Consider the following 20070-nt stretch of genomic DNA (forward strand, 5'->3'; position numbering starts at 1 on the left):
CCTACGTCCAATGGCTTTCGCGGGGTGGGGAGTGGGGGGCGTCGCCCCGGGGGCTAGGAGCCGCGGCCGGGGTGGGGCGTGTGCGCTGTGCGCGGCCGAGCGAGGCTGACGTGCCCGCCGGAGCGCGCGCCCGGGCGAGTGTGTGTGTGTGTGCGGGAGTGTGTGCGCACACGCCTTCGGGGGCTGGAGTGACACTGCAGTGGGCTTCTCCCTCGCGCGGGCCCTCCGGCGGCTCAGCCCCCCTCCACCTGCTGCCGCCGCGTTGGGGAAGCAGCCTGGCTCTTTCATCTTCCCGAGCCTCCCTCTCCACCGCCCCTCGCCAGTCTTACTTTTCCTTTCACCCAGGGGGCTGCAGCTGGCCACCCTGCAGCCGGTGCCAACACCTAAGCCGTTTCCAGTCTCTCCTTAGCCAGTCTTCTCCACTTCTCTTCCTCTGGGGTTCCTCCACGAGCCCGTCCAAGGCTCCCCCATCCTTGGAAATTGTTTTGTTGGACTGCCGTACCGAGGCGTGTAAAGCTTGAGGACTTTATTATTATTTCGATTCTTTTCATTTCCTCCCCTCCCGGGCAACGGAGCAATGAAATTTCCAATCGAGACTCCAAGAAAACAGGTGAACTGGGATCCTAAAGGTTGGTATTTCCTACTTTTGGCCGCTCTCGTCCTGCCTCCATCTCCTGCGTGCGCGCGCTTCCGTGAGTGGAAGCACTCTTGCTCCTGGCAGCGTGTGTCCTGAGGCTGGAAAATGCGCCTGGGAACCGCAGCGCGGGTGGGAGGAGGGCGGAGGCAGCGTGGGTTCCAAACCCAGATAGTGCCTGTCATTACCACATAATCATTGTCCCTCCTGGATTGTTTCAAAAACCTATTTAAAGATACACCAAGCCGGCTCTTTGGCTTGAATTCACACCAAGTGTCGGTATTTGCTTTTGACTTTGTGTGTGTGTGTGTGTGTGTGTGTGTGTGTGTGTGTCCTTTGTTTCTGGTGATCTTTGTCTCTCTGGCAGATGGGTGGGGTGCCTCCCCCTGGACCTGGAGCTGCGCCGCCTGCTCAGGGTGTCCTCAGTGGGAAAGGTTCCCTGGCAGCAAGTGGGGCTCGGATCTGCAGCAACGGTCCCTGGAGGTGGCCCTTCTCCTAGGGCATGGGGCATAATGGAGCCCCCAGGGCCTGTCGAGTCTTCTCTCAATCTTATTACCAAACCAGACAGCTAGTTTGGCTCAGATAGGAGTAGAAGTGGGAGGGGGGAGGGCTTTGCGAGAAGGGTGGGGCAGGCAAGGGCCGGGGAGGGGGCGCGCAGTGTGTCCGCGGAGCAGCAGTGTGGTTTACAAGCTCTAATGAATGTTGGACAGCGTTCCCTTGGCGCAAAGGAGAGCGACTAAGACAGATTTGTGTGTGCCTAGCGTCGACCACCGTGTCTGTAATTAGTATACAGACGTTAGGGCCCCTCCTGAGTGACTGGCAGGCGAGCAGGACAAGTTGAAACGGAGTGTCCAGTTTTTACAGAAATGCGCTTTATCATTTCTCTTAGCTGCCTCTGAAGCTGGGTTGGGCTGGGCAATACCTCTGTGTGTACTGGGTTGAAATTTGTTTATCTGATGTGTGTATGTGCGTTAAAATTTTTTTTTTGCAAGTGCATTTATTCTTTTCTCCAGAAAAGCGGAAGCCCACTTATTTGTTGAGTAAATGTATTATAGACTGGACATTAAAGAATGAGTGAAGATATGTTGCCTGTTTTCAACACTGAAGCGGTTACACCTTAATACAATTCGAACCCAACCCAGTTTTGTCTGTTGATCTCTGGAAAGTGTGCCTTGGTTTCTTATTTTATTTTGATCCCTGCAAAGCATATTTATTGAATGCCCACTACTTACCAAATGCTGTCCCTGGAGATATAGAAAGAATAGTATAGAAAAAGTCTTCTTGGAGTTTACAGTGAGGGACACAGACCTAAAGCAATCAATGCACAGAAGAGTGAGTAATTACATATTTATGTACTTTCCATGAAGGAGTGCATCAGGGTTTTTAGAAAGTGATAGAAGAGATTGACAGCGATCAGGGAAAGTGAGTAGTAAGGGAGTGTAGCCAGACACTTGTACTGAGACCTGGAAGATATGTAGGGATTAATTGGCTACCAAGGAGGTAAACTGACACAAAAGAGGAAACAGCAAATGCAAAGGCCCTGAGGCAGAAGGAACATGTGTATTTGAGGAAGTGAAAGGCAGTTTCCATGGCTAGAGCGGAGAGCAAGGGAGCATGCGTTTTGAAGCACGGCTGGTGGATCCATAGGGTCAGACCCCAGAAGCCTCATGTTGTAGGTGGGGTGGGATTGAGGGGTGGGGACAGGAGTGTTGTCTTTATCATAAGCCACTGAAAGGTTTCAAGCTGAGAAGAGGGCATGATCGGAACTCAGTTTCCAAACAAGTGCTTTGTGGCTCTTGTGGATGTTAGGAACCAGACACCATGGTGACATGGACCAGGGTAGTGGCTGTGGTAATGGGAAAGTGGATGGGGTAGGGAGCTATGGAAGGCAGGAAGAAAATCAACAGGTTTCATGTGAGTACAGTGTGGAGGTGGAGTCGTTGGAAGAATCGGGAAGGCAGCGAGAGCAGGACCAGTCTTGCAGGAAAGCTTGTGTGTTCAGTCTGGAACTTGTTGAGTGAGAGATGTCCCTGAGCCCTCCAAGGGGTGTGTCAGATGGGCAGCTGTCTAAAAAATCATACTGGGATCTCCAGGGAACTCTGGTCAGGATGGAGGGCTGTGAAGCTTGTCTTGGCTTTGAGAATATATTTCTGGGTGATCGTCATTCTATACATATATCACAGTGATAAACACAGACGAATGCAACATGTTACAGCCTGGCGACAGTGGCTAAGAGCACCAGTAGCATCTACAGTCACAACCGATGGTGCTAAAAATGAAAAGACTCCAATAAAAATACCAACATTTAATGAGAAATCATTGCAGGCAGGCGTTTCATGCACATTATTTCATACAACTGTTCTCACAGTACTTATCTGATGGTGTAAGGGCTTTGTCCCCACTGGATTGCCATCAGGATACCACTGAACTACCTTCCAGTAAGATGCTTGACTTCACGCACAATTGTTCTTGTAGGTGGGCGTGACAGTAGTCTTTTCCAGCCGAGGGTGGAGGCAGGAAGAGAGTAGGGAGGTGTGGCATATCCCACACCTGTATAGAACCATGTGCTTTACACACATTAAAAAATAGCTTATTATTAAATAGTTCATTTTATTTAACTAGAAGAATATGCTATTTACTCATCTTCATTTAAACTAGGTAGATACTGTCCTGATTTTGCAGGTGAGGGAACTAAACAGAGAGATTCAGTAACTTACCCAAGGTCACACAGCTAGTAGATGGTGGGGTTGGACTAGAACAGGGGTCCTCTTAAAATTTTTTTAAATGTTTATTTCTGGGAGAAAGAGAGAGAGATGAAGAGTGAGGAGGGTGGGGGCAGAGAGAGGGAGATCTAGAATCCAAAGCAGGCTCCAGGCTCTGAGCTGTCAGCACAGACCCGACACAGGGCTCGAACTCACAGACTGTGAGATCATGACCTGAGCTGAAGTCCAACGCTTAACCGACTGAGCCACCCAGCCACCCCAAGAACAGGAGTTCTTATACATTCTTTGGGCATATCTCTTAAATTATTGGTCTATCTCTGGCTCTTGTCTGGTGAGGCTCCCAGAGCTCAGGGACTGGTGAAGCTCGTTATAAGGAGAAGGAAGAGAGTAAGGAAGAGTGGGAGGGAGAGGAAGATGAATGCCTTTCCTACTTATTCCATTCTCCATTAACCCATCTAGCCAAATAGCATCTCTGCCTCTACCTCTGGTGGGCCAGTCACTGGCCACTGGACAGACTTTGGGTCTGTTCTTTGGAAGTCTGGGTTTACACAGACCAAGTGTGTTTTAGCAGGGCAGGGATGAAGGGTAACCTAGCAATATAATAGAAGAGGGATAGTTCCACAGACTGTAGGATTTGAGTATTAACAGAGTTGAACCTTCAGGTGGAGGTGCTCACAGATTGTGGAAGGAGGTTGTAATTATGATGTTTTGCTTACAGCCCCATTACCTGACAGTTTAATAGCACAGAAGGAAGGTGGATTGAGAGCAGATTGGCTTTGATTGCCCTTGTGTGAATTAAGCAAAGCACTTTCAAGAGGTTTAGGTGCAAAAAAAGACCTAATCGTAAAATGATTATTCTCCGGTGAACTGTGCCCTTCCTCCATATTTGTGAAGCTAAGCCTATAACAAATAGTTACTGCTTGTGTAGGACCTCAGAAGACTGGCACTAAGTCTTGGCTTTCCTAGGAGAACTTATGTGCATTTTAAATCACTGGGATCACCTGTTGGTGAATTTTTTTTATGAAAGCTGGGATTGGCTTGTTGCTTTTATGTATCTTTTTTTTCTATGTTTATTTATTTATTTTGAGGCGGGGGGAGGAGCAAAGAGAGAAGGAGAGATAATCCCAAGCAAGTTCTGTGTTCAGCGCAGAGCCCGATGCGGGTCTGGATCTCACGACCGCGAGATCATGACCTGAGCTGTAATCAAGAGTCGGATGCTTAATTGACTGAGCTGTCCAGGCGTCCCTGCTTTTATGTATCTTAAGGGGTTTTAAAACCAATGAGATCAGCTTGATCACAAAGCCTGCGAACTCATAAACCATGAGATCATAGCCTGAGCCAAAGTCAGACCCTCAACTGATTGTGTCATCCAGATGCCCGAGGAGCTGGTGTTTGTTTTTTAAAGCTGTGTTTTTGGTGAATACCTGAATGCAAAATTCCAGAGAGGCCTATATTGTACGTGTATAGTGCTTTTCAATTTATAGAACGCTTCTTACAGATTATCTCATTTGTTCTAGAAACAACCCTATTTTCGTTGATATTGGAGCCTGAGGTTTATTGATGAGAATGGAAAGAGGAAATGAGTTATTTAGAGGCCCAAGGCTGCAAACAGGCAGAGCTGGGGCCAACCCAGTCCTTCGATCCTTATGTCCAGGGCAGTTTCCCTCAAGCTCTCTTCTCTTCCGGGGTCTTCGTCCATCCCACACGCTGTCATTGCCTCCTATCCTTAAGCATATTCAGAAGCCTCTTGAGAGATTGCGAGGAAAAGGCTCTCAGTAGATCAGTGAGTCGTTAGTCGATGGCTGTTTTCCTCAGGCTGTGCGCTGGCTGGCACTTTATCCCATGAGTTCAGTTGAAGACCCTTGGATTTCACTTCTGCTCCCCTGGCTGAAAAGAAATCTCAGTCTCTTGTGACCCACAAGGTCACCCGAGCGCTCTCTGCTAATGTGCTTCCAGACACACTTTCGTATAGCTTAGATTTTCTGGAAAGAAAGTCGTCTATTTTTGATTTTCCATCCAACTTTCAGGCGATCAGCATTCCAAATGGGATTAATAAATGTGCCAAAATCACCACAATTATCCTAGAAAGTAGAAAGGAAAAACGCTCCAAAGATCGTCTGGGCCAAGATTTGGTTCGGGGTTCTTTTGCAGCAGTGTCTGAAGAAGCTTCACTGTTCTTCTGCCCATCCCAGTGATCGCTGAGTAGAATTAAGACGAGGTGGATTGATTTTGCTATTTCACCCTGTTTCCAAAAACATCGGTGCTTTGGTTCGGTATTAGCCTGCTCAGGCTGTCAGGACAAAACACTGTAGACTGAGAGGCTCACTCAATGGAAATGTATTTTCTCCCAGTTGTGGAGACTGGAGATGCATGATCAAGGTGCCGCAGGATCGATGTCTGCCCAGAGCTCTTCCCTAGGGTTGCAGATGGCCAGCGTCTCTCTGAGCCCTCACAAGGTGGAAGGAGAGAGAGCGGCTCTGGCGGCTTTACCTTCTGACAAGGGCAACAGTGCTATTGAATTAGAGCCCCACTCCCACAACCTCATTTAACCTTAATGACCCCCCTAGGGCCCTGTCTCCAATACACTCATGGTGGTAGTTAAGGTTTCCACATATGAATTTTGCAGGGGACACAATTCAGTCCATAACAGGCTTTCTATTAGCATCATAAGTCAGATGCATTCAAAAAATTCGTGCATCTTGCCCCAAATTGGGAAACCTCAGCCACACCCGAGATACGGTGTGAGGGTTTCTACTATGGCACGGAACGGGGGGCCCACTGTTGGCAAGAAAAAGGTTATGGAGTTAGTGGATTTTTTTTTTTTTTTTTTGCTTTTAGTCCATAGAGAATTAGAAGAGTTTAATAAAACAGAAGCCATTTTACTGATAGCCAATCAGCTTCTGTTCTAAAGGGCACGTATGAGATGAAGCAGACAAAGACAGAGTCAGGGTCTCAGCTCTGCATGACTTGGTTATAGAATCCCCCTAACTGTCAGTTACACCCAGCTGGCAGATTTTTTAATGGGGGCCGGAGGAAACCTCATCCACTGTGGGGCTCTGGTCCTGGCGGTATTCTCAGCGGACACTTTACTGTTTATCTAGGGAAGGCTCATTACTATGACCCAGAATGGAGAACCCAAACCTCATATTTACTTTCAAGAACATTTACTTGTGGTTTGCAGACAGAGTTTGAGATTTTTCTCCTCCTCTCATAAGTGTCTGGGACTGAGTACTATGAATTGAAAATGAAGCCTGACTTTTGAATCCTCCACATAGGGTTGGGGTGTTGGCGGTGGTGAGGGCCAGGACCACTGGCAAAGGGGACTAGGAAGGTGGGGATTGCGCTCTCTTCCCCCTCCATTCCCAGAGCCAGGGAGGCTGGACGGATGGGGCCTAAGAGGTGGTGTGGAAGGGTAGGTAAGAAGGTAAGATTTCAGGGGAATCCGTTTTCTATACTCCCAACTTTGGTTCCATGACTTCCCCCTGCCATAGAGGGGACTTTGAAGCAGAGTAGAATAGTGGTGAAACATAGGATTTGGAGAGTTAACTGCTGCAGTACGTAAACCACATCATCACAGGGAACTTTGCTTCTGTCATTCCTGTCACCCTTCCTTATGCCTTCCTTCCTTTACCCTTCCCTTCCCCCTCATCTGCTCCCACAGAGTTCTGATCTCAATCGCTATCTCTTATGCAGAGGATCCTTTTTTTTTTTTTTTTAGCTCATCTACCCAGTGTAGGGGTGTTTGTAGTGTTTTCAATGTAAAAAGAGATGCCTGCAGAGACAGTGCAGGTTTGTTTACTCAAGTGATCGGAATCTGGAAGTCACAGTGACCTTTGCAGAATGGCCCCAAATGCTATTTGTATTTCTAAAAATAATTTTAATACGAGCAAAGTGAGTTTCTTATGTGTAAGAATGCCTGTAGGTCCCCCAAATATCAGATATTTTAGCAGGATAAAGATATATAGTGTAACTTACCAAATATAATGTGATATGAGCCTGACGGTCTGAATAGAGATGATTGGTATCAGGTGTGATAATTGACAACTGAACATTTACTCACCTTTATCATATGAGATTAGAAAGCAGGATCCAAATGTTTAAGAAAAACTGATGGGAGAAAAAGCTTAGAAGTGAAAGGATTCTATCCATTAACATTATTATTATTATTACTATTATTATTTTGCCTGCAAATTTGGGGTAATCTCTTGTTATCCATTTTAACCATAAACCAACGTGGGTCAACTCCCAGATTCTACTGGTTGAGAAAGTTGCTTTACGTAAAGCCAAAGACGTTCATTTCTTATGATAGAATTTGAGGCCATATGGGAAGTAGTTATGGTAGGTCTGGTTTAGCATATACGTCTTTAAAACCTGGTGGAAGCAAATGTATGTTATATTCATTTAACTGAACTTCTGGACTAGATGCTACCCTCTCTACAGCATTGGAGCTTCAGGTGGAGGGATCTGGGCTCCAGTGCTGGCGCCACCATTCTTATGGGAAACGAGATGGTTGAGATGTTGATGGCTTGATGTCCTCGGATCACCTGGGTCCCAGCTTGAGCTGTATCACCTACTGGTGGCTGCTTTTGGCAAGTACCTTCATTTGTCTGTGACTTAGCCTCATGTGTAAGGTGGAGATGATGACAGCCTGTACTTCTCTGATTTATTCTGTGAACTAAATACAGTGATCTATGCCAACTCTCACAGGCGTCCTGGAGCATTATGAAGGCTCCATGAATGGTACCTGCATTATATTGTTATCATGGTTGATGTGGCCCCTGTTCTGAGAAGCCAGGGAGCTCTCCAGCCCCAGCCTCTTGAGATGCAACTATTTCATTGTACAGATCATCTGGGAGGGTGGCCTCCTGCACAGCCTCCCTCCCTGGGACTCTCTTAGACTGTCAGTATTCTTAGTCCAGGTTTCAAAAGCCTGGGTTGTTCTGGTCAAACCAGTGAAAAGATGAGAGAAAAAAATATAGTTTGGAATCATAATACTTGAGTCTGTCATAATTCTTGTTCTGCCAATTGTATTAGTAGAATGATAATATGGGCAAGTTGTTTAACTGTTTGGAGCTTAAGTTTTCTCCTGGGTAAAATGAAGATCACAGTCAGCACCTACTTCACAGTTGCTGAGATGATTAAATGAGATAATCAATGTGAACCAAGCTTTATAAAATGTTAAGTTCTAGACCAGCAGTTCCCAAAGGGTGTTCCGTAAGACACAAGTTAATCTTACCAGGTACTGTGAGGAAAAAATAAAAAAGGTTTTCTGGTTAGTTTTCATTCCTTCCTTCCTGAAGAGTGGATATTGCTGTGGGACAAAACCTCTAACATTTGGTGGCTTAAACCAGCGACAAATATTTATTATCTAATAGTTTCTGTGGATCAGGGATTTGGGAAGAGCTTCGCTGGGTGGTCTGGCTCAGGAGTCGCTCTGTGGTTGTGGTCAGAGGTCGGCTGGGGCTGCTGTCATCTGGTGGCTTGACTGGGGCTGGGGGGCTGCTTCTGAGACGATGTGCTCATGTGACTGGCAACTGCTGCTCATTGTGGGGGGAGAAGCCTCATTTCTGCCAACGTGCCCTTCTTCACAGGCTGCTTGAATGTCCTCCCAACGTGGTGGCTGGCTGCCCCCAGATCAAGCCATTTGAGAGAGCACAGGAGGAATTGACGATGCCTTCTATGATTCCACCTTGGAAATCACATATTGTTACTACAGCCACAGTCTTTTCATTAGATGTGAATTATTAAGTTTAGTTCATACTTGGGATGATTAAGATCACTTTAGAAGGGAGGAGTAGCCAAGGATTTGAGGATATATTTTAAAATTACTGTGAGCATTTCCCCCTCTTATTTATTGAATATATACTAAGTTCCAGGTACTCTGCTAAGTGCTTACTAGTCATTATCTCATATAATCCTCTTTATAGTCCAATGAAAGAGATGAAATTATTATCCCTGCTTTCTGAATGAGGAGAACTAAGTCCTACGGAGCTTGAGTGACTTGCACATAGTTACCTTGCAGTTCTGTCGCTTACACTGGGTCTGTTAATGCTGGAGCTGTCACCTCTGCCTGTACACCCCCTCTGATAATCCTGTAGTACAGAAATCTGGTTGATTTTGTTTAACTCTGCATCTCCCACTTCCCTGCAGAACAATGATTCACTGAACTCCATTTACCCCTCCTATTACCTGCTACGCAAAATGATATTTTAGAAAGACAGTATGATGATGGTTTATATAAAGGATGAATATATGGTCTCCTAATAGATCCCAGTACACCTACCGGCCCACGCAGATTATTCAATTACAAAAAGCACCTATTGAGGTTGTTTTGGGCGGGCACTCCCCAACGTATAAGTCTGTAGGACATTCACCAAAGAATAACCACACGATAAACCCAATTTCTTTTGAAACTGGAAGTGGAGTGCGACAGCTCTTGGGCCCACTTCTTTTTCAGATCCCCCTTCTTTGACAGCCCCCTTTCTTTGCAGATTCAGTGACTGAAAAGCCAGCCTCCTTGGACAAAGCCAGAACAGGACATCCTTCAGGCTGAGCAGCAGAGACGTCAGGGAATGGGTGTCTGGTGTGTTTCTGTAGCAGATCTTGGGTCTGGATGGTGTGACTGAAACACCAGTCAGAATGTAGCCAAGATGGCAGGGATGGCGTGCCCGGGGGGGGATTGGGGGGGGGGATGGGGGGGATGGGCCCAGCCAGCGTGCATGGGAAAAGCCATTGATGGAAGCCGTTAGCACTCTCTGTCATATTAAGTAGACTTTTTTTGGACTACCTTGTTGCTTTCTCTGCACACTCTTACAGAGAAAACGATTTCCAGGAACTAGGGTGCATTTGATGCCTCAGAGGTTCTCGTGTTTCCGAACACTGCATGCCTGGCTTATTATTCGTGAAGCAATTTTACATTTTGAGGAAAGTTTTGGAGTGTCTGTGTCCTAGGCAGAAGAGAATGAAGACGGCGTCTTTTGAGTGCCTCCATGGGCTTTGTTGAATATGTCACTTCCCGCGCAAAATGGCAAAGAGGCCCTAGGACGGCAAGAGCGAGTTGAAGGAGGCTGTCTGAGGCCCCTCCCCCTCCCCCTCATCTCATTCTGGAGCCACCTCTCATGGCGTCTGTAACCATAGTAACCGCAGGCTGAAAATTTCTCAGGATACTGTTCTGCCATTGTACTCACCTTCTGGTTATTTCCCCCTCTACTCCTTGATCCGGGAGCTACCCCCACCCTTTGCCTCCACTTACCCCTGCAAAGAGATGGACTATCTGAGTGATTTTCACTTCTGACTAATTCTTCTACTTCCTGAGGCCCCGTTTTTCCTGCACCTACAACTGGTTCATCAGGAGCCAGAATAAGCCACATGCACATCGGTTCCACAGCATTTCCACTTTTACTATGGAAATGGTTGTAAGTCACGTGATGTACATACTGTAGCCGTGACTGCAGTTGTGCATCAGGATGAGGGCTCATGGTGTTCTGTTCCCAATATCGCTCCTGCAGCTCTTCTGGTTTAGAGCCCAGGAGTACTTGGCTGTGTTATAAAAAAAAAAAAAAAAACAGAGAAAGCCACTGAGGCACAGTGGGGCGAGTGCTGGGCTCAGGAGACCTGGAGTTTGGTGCTGGCAGCAGGGAGAGGCGGGCGTGGCCGTGCTGGTCATGGTCTGCAGGGTACGGGAGGCCATACAAAAGAGTTTTGCTGCTTTTCTGAGAATTCAGGGAAGGCACCGAATGGCTTGAAGGAGGAGGATGACACGATCAGATATTGTATTTTTACAAATACATTTTTTACACGCTTGATGTGCAATAAATCAAACATGAGTGATTTTTAAGTCACTCATAAATTGAATGATTGATTCAGCACATGTTTATGGAGGATGCTTACTATGGGCCAGGCATGGTGCCGGGTGCCTGACTCACCGGGGGGGCTTTGCGTGTCCTCCTAAGAATCATAGGAATTTAAAAAAACCTAGACAGGAGAAAAGCTTTCCTCGGCACCTTTGGTTTAGGATAATCAATGCCAGACTGCTGGTTACACATGCGAGGTGTATCTTAAAACAACGGTCGCTGCATTTTCAATTTTTGTTAAATAGCCTTTTCCCTGGCTTTGCTCCATGGCCTTTGATTCTGTCATCATTTACATATCTGGAGTCAGTGAATCAATAAAACCCCAAACTACTGAGGGCCTGTATTTTGTATTTCAGACAGCTTTCAGAAGCATTTGGCTATCGGTCCAGCATAATGGGCCTGAGAAAAATTGCCAGCCTCCCCTCCATACCCACTGTCACTTTGTTTCTGGAGTGTTGAAAGGCATTGTGACATTAGGGTATTTCTCTTTTGACTATAATGGGAACCCCTGAGTCTCTGTGGCCTCAGCTCAGAAGGCTTCCCAAAAGCCTGAATTAATGAGATGCTGTGATGTGCTGGTCCCTTTCTCTGGCAGGGTGAGAACACAGTTTCTAAAGGGGCATGAATGCCTGCTGTCAGGCCATAATGTCTGCATTCAGACTCAGTTCTAAAGGCAGGCGGAGCCGACAGCCATGGGGGGGGGGGTTGAGGAGCCCTATAAGTCCTTGTCTGTTACTGACCCACATCAGTCCTTCCCCTGACCATCAGGCCACCTAAAATCCAGCGGTTCCTCTATTCATCAGCAGCGTATCATTCGTCTACGTGGTTATCCATAAACATTTATTGAGTGTGTGCCCAGAGAAATGCGGCTAGGTACCAGACACAGAAAGATGAAAAAGACCTGAGGCCTTATACCCAGAAAAGTCCCAGCCTAGTTGCTGAGCCAGGTGCATAAGCACGTATCCTAATATACCACAATAAATGTGCCGATAGCGATATGGATGAAAATATCATCTCCAGAACACATCTTGTTAAAATGCAAATATATTTCCTTGGGATAACATGCAAACTCTTCAGTTTCCCATTGGTGCAGCCAAGTTAATCAAATTTCTAAAAGAGAGCTGGGCCAAGAGAGAATGGAACACAGGACCCAAATATATTGATGGGTTGGCGTAAAGTCGGGGGGGGGGGAAGTCAGGAGCAGGGAAGATGGGCCTTGGGGAGGAGCCACATAGGGAGCACGTGGAGGACCATGGATACCAGAGGCTGTGTGTTGGGGGCTGGGGGTGAAGGTGCTGCAGGTGCAGAGGGCAGAAGGTGCCCAGAGGACAGGAAAAGGACACTGAAGGCAGATTTCCCCTTGTGGAAATGTCCAGTTCACATGAACCTCACTTCAGAAACTGGAGGGGACTACTCAGACGTGTAAAGGAACTCCCTGGAGTCCAGGGAGTTCAAGTGACTTGCCTTTGACCAGACAGCAAAGAGGGACAAAGCACATCTTTGCATCCTTATCTGCTGACCTCTGTCACTCCACATTGCCTCTAGAGGTAGTGCCAACAGGTGCTGGGACCTCCTTTGAAACCCATTCCCTTCTTTTTGGGAAGAGTTAGTGAAGAGCTATAGCTCTGGAGAGCCTAGAGCATATTAGTTCTGAGATTCCAAACTAAATTTTATAATAGTATGGATGTGAGTGTATTCAGCCTCTTGGGGGAACACATCCATCCATTTATTCGGTGAGTATTTACTGCATGTCTTGTTGGTGCCCAGGACTGTCCCAGGCCTGGAGGTGCAGGGATGGATGGATGACACAGAGCCCCTGCCCTCCTGAAACTTGCCACCAGGCTGGACCTCTCAGCCTCTCTTGTTGACTCTGAGGTCAATCTCCTCTGCACTGTAGAAATCTTTTTCAATCCACGTTTGACTAGTATGGAAATTTAAGCAATTTTTAAAAGTTTATTTATTGAGAGAGAGAGAGAGAGAGAGAACAGACGGGAGGGGCAGAGAGAGGGACAGAGAGAGAATCCCAAACAGGTTCTGAGCTGTCAGCACAGAGCCCAACACAGGGCTCAAACTCATGAACCATGAGATCATGACTTGAGCTGTAACCCAGAGTCAGACGCTTAACCAACTGAGACCCCCAGGCACCCCAGTTTAAGCAATTTTATAATAAGGATGAAGATGAGGCCATTCTAATGTTCCATTGCTTTGTAAAAAAAATGTTTAGTTTGATAATTTTGTAGGGAGTGAGGGTCGATCCTGCTGAAGGCAGCAATATTCTGTTAGAGAATTCAGTGATTTTGTAGAGGGCCTCAGAACTGCCTCGTTTGCAATGAACTTATCTTAAGAATCTTTGTTCATCAGGACTGTGTGGCTTGTGCACATAGCACTGGGAAGTGAGAAAAGTGTGACTCTCCCCCGTGGTGATGAGTGATGACATGTAAATTATCTCCAAGGAATTGCAGGAGGCCAAAATGTTAGGTACTTAAATTCTCTCTGTCTCTCATTCTCTCTCTCTGGCAGATGGGAACTTCTTGCTACACATGATTTCCAAAGTGTCTAAATTTACATATCTTCTGAATAGGGGGAAATTGGGGCTTGGGTTGGTTATGAGCCTGGCAATCTCTTCCCTACATCTGGGATGCTGGGGCAGACTGAGGCCAACAGAGAGTCAAGGATGCCAGCCTGGGTCGTGAAAGCTTAAGGAGGCAGCAGCGGGTTGGACAGGCTGGGTGTCCACTGTGAACCCCGGGGGGCCGCGGAAATCATGCCCGGAGTTTGAGGCAGGGTCGCGGGGAGGCCACACTTGTACTACAGAGAATCTCGGCTTAGTGGCTGTAAGAGACCTGGAGGGGCCAGCCTGCCAGCAGCTACCAGAAGCTTCTGTTCTATTTTAAACCGGTCCTAGCGATTGACGGAACCCTGCCTGGTGGTGCTGATGAGGCGAAGGGCAGCCATGCTGCTGCTGGTGATGAGGGGGGTGTGAAGTGGGGCAGTGCCAGAGGCCACATTTGTCCCCAGCTCTGCCACTCCCCAGCTGCTGACCTACCTCTACGTGCCTAAGCGTCCCCATGGGAGATCCAGAAATGATGATAGGGCCCATCCCCTAGGGGCCATGGGATTTACATGAGACATTGGGCAACAAAGGACGAACACAGTGCCAGGCACGCTGGGGCCACGTACACGTTGATGACAATGGTACTGCGCATGCGCGCTTCCCAAGGGTTTGCCTTGCGTCCGGGCGCCCCCCTCAGTCCTTAAGGCGCACGATGTAATTTATTCTTCACAGCAGCCCGAGTCACGTTACTTATTCTTGCAGTTAATATCCTCATGTTGGGCCTAATGACCTGGATGCTCATGGCTTCCAAAGAGTCTGCACATAGTGAGGACTCCATATCTCTCTTTCATATATGTTAGATAATGGCTTTATGGAGACATAATTTACATAACAAAATTTACCCATCCAAAATGTACAATTCAGTATTTTTTAAAAAAACTATATTCACAGAGGGGCGCTTGGGTGGTTCAGTCAGTCGGTTAAGCGCCTGGCTTCAGCTCAGGTCATGATCTCATGGTTCGTGGGTTCGAGCCCCATGTTGGGCTCTGTGCTGACAGCTCAGAGCCTGGAACCTGCTTCAGATTCTGTATCTCTCTCTCTCTCTCTGACCCTCCTCTGCTGGCACTGTCTCTCAAAAATAAAAACCATAAAAAAAAACACCTCTATTCACAGAGCTGTGCTCCTATTACCACCATCTGATTTTGGAAGATTTCATGACTCCCCAAAAGAAGCCCTAGACCCATGAGCAGTCACTTCCAATTACACCCCCTCCCCCCATTCTCTCCCAGTCCTAGGCAACCACAATCTACTTTCCGTCTCCATGGATATGTGTATTTTGGACATTACATATAAATGGAATCATATAACATGTGGCTTTTTGTGACTGGCTCCTTTCACTTAGCACAATGTTTCCAAGGTTCAGTCATTTTCTAGCATCCGTATCTACTTCTTTAAATTTTTAAAAAATGCTTATTTAGTTTTGAGATAGAGACAGAGTGCAAGCAGGGGGAGGGGCAGAGAGAGAGGGAGACACAGGATTTGAAGCAGGCTCCAGGCTCTGAGCTGTCAGCACAGAGCCCGATGCGGGGCTCAAACTCACAAACCACAAGATCATGACCTGAGTTGAAGTCAGACGCTTTACCCACTGAGTCAACCAGGCGCCTCATTCATATCTACTTCTGAATGAAGACACGGATGATCATCTGAGACAGGTAGGCTCAGCTCCATTTTGAAGACGAGGACACCAAAGCTGAGAATGTGTATTAACTGCTCATGGCCAACCCTCTTGGAAGTGCTTGAGTTGGGGCTTGCTTCCAGGTCTGTGTTGGCTCCAAGGCCATTTGCTGGCCTCTGATGGGGTCTCTGTATCGTGCTGAGTGCCAGGTCCAGGGGGTGGGTGTGTCCCACTAGGTGGGGGTTACCTGGGCCTCAGGCCTGGCTCCTCTTCCTTGCTGTGGTTGAGGGAGTCCCTGCTCATAGGACTCAGATAGTCTCCATCTGCCTCCTGGTCTGGTTTTGTGGCTGCGCACATGCATATGCACTGCCAGTCTAGTTCTTTTGTTCATTTCTCAAGGGTTATGGCATGAACTATGAGAGCAGTAGAATCAAAATGAAGAGAGAAATATACTTTCCGTGTTCAAAGTCCAGAAATCCACTCACCCTACGTGATGGAGGCAATGTTGTCCTTCTTGCTTTGTCTTTAACTGTAGATTGCAATTGACCATGACAAAGTGTGAGTTGGCTCCCCACTCCCGGCTCCAGGACTTTCCTGAGATGTGTTGGAGTGTACATCCCTCAGCCGCTGTGACAGCATTGGGGAGGGTGGGCATAGGCGTTCATGGAAGGGAAGACCTAGCAGCAGCTGGTTCTTGGGCAGGAATATGTGTCTTTGGTGTGTGTTCCTTGGAGACCCACCTAGTCAATGATGGTGAGTCAGCACCTCCTATGAAGTGCTAGATTCCCCTTATTTTCCAAAAACGACTTCTGTCCCTGCTAGTCTCTCCCATGCTATTTTAGGGGAAAGGGCCCATTGATCATTAAAAATGCAAATCAGCTTTCCATCTTGATTCTGCCAAAGAAGGAAAATAACCTTGTATACCACCTCCAGGTTCCTCTGGAAACATCATTAAACCTTATTATGACTTAAAAGTAGTAGTGGAAGTGGTCTATGAATTAATTAGCTGAAAGTACAGGAAGACCCCAGGACTTAGGTAATGGTTATGTGCTTGTTTTGTAGATTTCTTATGGAAGTGGGCCGTTCTGGGTCTCGGTTTACATGAGGCGTTCAGCGTCAGCCCTGAATGACGTAGCAGACATGCCAGGGCCCATCCATATCCCTTTACTCTTACCCCTTCAGGGCAGACTGGCTGACTTCCGACTGCCATTTCTTGCATCTTCTGCCATGTTCTTGACATTGCTGACTTTGCTGCGCCCATGGAAGGGAGAAAGTGCTGGGAAATTAGCACACCCCAAGAACACCCCTCAACCAATGACTGATGGTGGATGGTGTATGAATCCCCGGTTCCCTCAGCCTTGGATGGGATAACTGGGGACTATGTTTTGCATGGGGTCTTAGTTTCTCCAACGGGAAAAATTCCCTTCTCCCACAGTGAAAGCGAGCTTGATATTGTACCTTTTATTGGTTTTCTTGGCTGCTTTCCAGTCCCTCTCACTCTTCACCACCCTTCCCCCACTAGTGCTTTCTTCACCTCCCAGACAACTAGGGATGCTCAAGTCTTTGTCTTAGGATCAGCTTCTGGGGGAAACCATATTAAGACATATGGTAAATCTCCACCTTTCCCTTGCTCCTCTGCCTCATTCCCACCCAGCTAGCTTTGAGAGTAGAGGGCACAGTGCCCCAGCGTGCCCTCCAGGTAGGCTAGTGGCTCTTAGGGGACACTACCTGCAGCTCATCAGCAGCTCTCTCTGCGAGAATCTTCAGCACAAATCCTGGTGCTGATGAGTAATCCGTAAAGCATGAAAAGAGAGGTTAAGGCTTGATGAGACTTATCTCTGCCTCTTCAGACCATTCTGTCTCCATAATTTTCCTTCTCAGAAGATGGCAAAATGGAGTACAATTGAGTCTCATTATCTGCAGAGGTCACATTCTGTAGTCTCTCTGGACACTGAGTGAGTGAATACTGGACCAGTGCTTCTAGGGTTAGGTTCCTGCGAGCTGCTGGTCACCACGTTTTCATCAACTGATCAACACATAACCTTGTTTTTTGTGTGTTTCTCTTGAAAGACGTTTTATTTAACATGTATTGTTGAGTCACGTGCACTGAACGCACGGCAACAGCCCTGTGGCTCATGCCTGCTGGAGGCTTACCTAGCACACATACTTTCTCCAGAAGGCAAGCACAGCCTTGCACTTAGGAACACTAGAAAGCACTTCAGCGCTGGGCTCGAGTGCTATTTTAAACAGTGAAATGACCAGCGAAAAGCAAAAATATGTGAAAAGCATGGCATTGAATAGACCACGAAAAGGACACTTGCTGACAGTGCCGGGGCCTCAGCGAGAAGGCAGGGCAGAGTGCCGTTGTGTTGGACCTCAGCTGGGAGCACCAAGTCGGATGACTAAAGTGTTCTGCTGCTCTGCATATGTCCGCGACTGCGGAAGTTCTGCGAGTATTGTCTTTGGGTTACAAATACAGGTTAGCATGTAGGAGAGTCGGCAGAGGTGGAATCTGTGAATAAGGGCAGACTGCCTTTTCCACTCGGGCACATTAGGTCTTCATTTCAGTCCAGGTGTGCCAGGCTCCGTGATGGGCTCTGGGATGTTAATTAGAGGTTCCCTGCCCTTGAGGAGTTTCCATTCTGGTGGTACAGGGGAGTGAAAACTATGACGCCAGATGAATAAAAATTCCAGAAGAAAAACGGTTCTGTGGGAATCTGAAGGAAGAAATCGAGGGTAAGTCAGGACAGAATTCTCAGTGCGGGGAGAATTTTAGATAGGTCTTGAGAGACATTTTGAGCATTTCCTACATCACTGAGAAAAAAGGAAGTAATTGATCAGAACCACCTCATTTCCCTCCACCCCAGCTCTGCCAGATTACCTGTGTCTGTACCCACTGCCCTGCCTTTATTCTTCAGTGAGTGAAGTGCGTCCTCTCCTGTCCAAGGCCAACCCTCCATGTATGCTGAGGACCCCACCGCTTATGCTCTGCTGACCTCCTCCCTTCTCCTGAGCTGTCACCCTGTCCCCCTCTACTTGAATATTCCCAGGGGTGTGTCCCACGTCCCCTGTGGCCACCAGGTAATTCCTTTACGCCCTTAACAGCACAGTGGTGGGGAAGACTTTTCTGGAGCCATGGTCTCCACTCTCCCACCCCAACTCCTTTCTCAGCTACCATCTCTTCACGGGGGCTGCTCTGACTGATGTCACCAGTGGCCTTTGCACTCTGCTTTCTCTTCTTGTATATTAAGCATCAGTTAGGATGCTTTGGCTGCATGTGGCAGAATGTCCCATTCAAGGAAGCTTAAACAGGGGCGCCTGAATGGTTTAGTTAATTAAGAGTCTGGCTCTTGATTTTGGCTCAAATCACAATCCCAGGGTTGTGGGATTGAGCCCCGTGATGGGCTCTGTGCTGGGTGTGGAGCCTGCCTAAGGTTCTCTCTCCCTTTCCCACTTACTCTCTCTCGCTCTCTCTAAAACAAAAACAAGGGGCACCTGGGTACTTGGTTAAGCGTCCGACTTCAGCTCAGGTCATGATCTCACAGTTTGTGAGGTCGAGCCCCGCGTTGGACTCTGTGCTAACAGCTTAGAGCCTGGAGCCTGCTTCTGATTCTGTGTCTCATTTTCCCTCTGCTCCTCCCCTACTTGTGCTCTGTCTCTCAAAAATAAATAAATGTAAAAAAATTTAAAATCAAAACCAAAACCAAAACAAAGAAGCTTAGACGATAAAGGACGTTTATGCTTAAGAGAGTTATCTTCTCACTGAAAGGGGGTGCTGGGGAGGTCAGCTGTTTTGTAATGCCATCGAGGATTGAGATGTGTCCAGTTTTCTGCTCTGCCTTCCTTCGTCACATTGGCAAATGCTCCCCACATGGTAGAAGGAGGGCTGCAGAAGCTCTAGCAAGCCTTACGTCATCCAAACACCAGGAGGGAAGTGAGGCAGGCTTCTCCTTATGTTCCTATTTTCATCATGGAGGACTCCCCCGACCCAGGAGCCCTGGAGCATACTTCTCCTTACAACAACCCCTAAACCAATCAGCGCCAAAGGGCAATGGTATTATCATTATTGGCTTGGACCAATTAAGAATTATCTCCTGAACTTGCGACAGGGGCCCACTGTCTTTAAATATGTTACCATTTAACCAACATATGGGTGAGAGTGGCCGTGGTAGCAAGGAGGGGAGAGGGTCTAACGTGGAAGAACCGGGCCGTGTCTGCTGCATCATCCTTGATTCCTTGAGGCCTTTTAATAATTGAACGCTTTCTCCTTCTTGAAGTGTGTCACTTCTGTCACTTGCTTTGTGACATTATTTCTTGGGATTTTCCTTCAGTTTTCACGGCTGCTCCGCACTTTCCTGCTGATGCTCTCCTTCCAAATGGTGGAATGCCCACACCCTTGGACTTGAAGTCCCTCTGGTCTCTGTGGTTCTCCCTGGGTGATGTCAGCAGCCCTTAGGTGTGTATCCTTAGATTTGCACATCTACCTGTGCCCTCCACGTTTCTGCTCACACGTCTCATGGCCCTCTCCAACTCCAGTCACTGAAACAGGACTGTGGACTCCCATCCCAAACCTGCTCCTCCCTGAGATTCGCCCCTTCTCAACAAATGGCAGCACTGTGGATACTGTTCCT

The 20070-nt window shown here is 47.5% G+C and overlaps 1 protein-coding gene across 2 annotated transcripts in view; it reads left to right on the plus strand.

Annotated features, from left to right (window-relative positions):
* Window positions 1-20070, plus strand: part of KCNK10 (potassium two pore domain channel subfamily K member 10) — a 132039-nt gene that overhangs the window by 3216 nt on the left and 108753 nt on the right. The window contains exon 1 of one of the 2 annotated variants that reach the window (XM_029952545.1): window positions 294-629. The exons of the other annotated variant lie outside the window; for it this stretch is intronic. Coding sequence (XP_029808405.1) covers window positions 578-629 — 52 coding nt within the window. The 5' untranslated portion in view covers window positions 294-577. Of the gene's footprint in view, window positions 1-293; window positions 630-20070 lie in introns of those variants that run through there. 2 annotated transcript variants of the gene reach the window in all.

The sequence above is a fragment of the Suricata suricatta genome, chromosome 9, assembly GCF_006229205.1.
Source record: "Suricata suricatta isolate VVHF042 chromosome 9, meerkat_22Aug2017_6uvM2_HiC, whole genome shotgun sequence".
Classification (NCBI taxonomy): Eukaryota; Metazoa; Chordata; class Mammalia; order Carnivora; family Herpestidae; genus Suricata; species Suricata suricatta.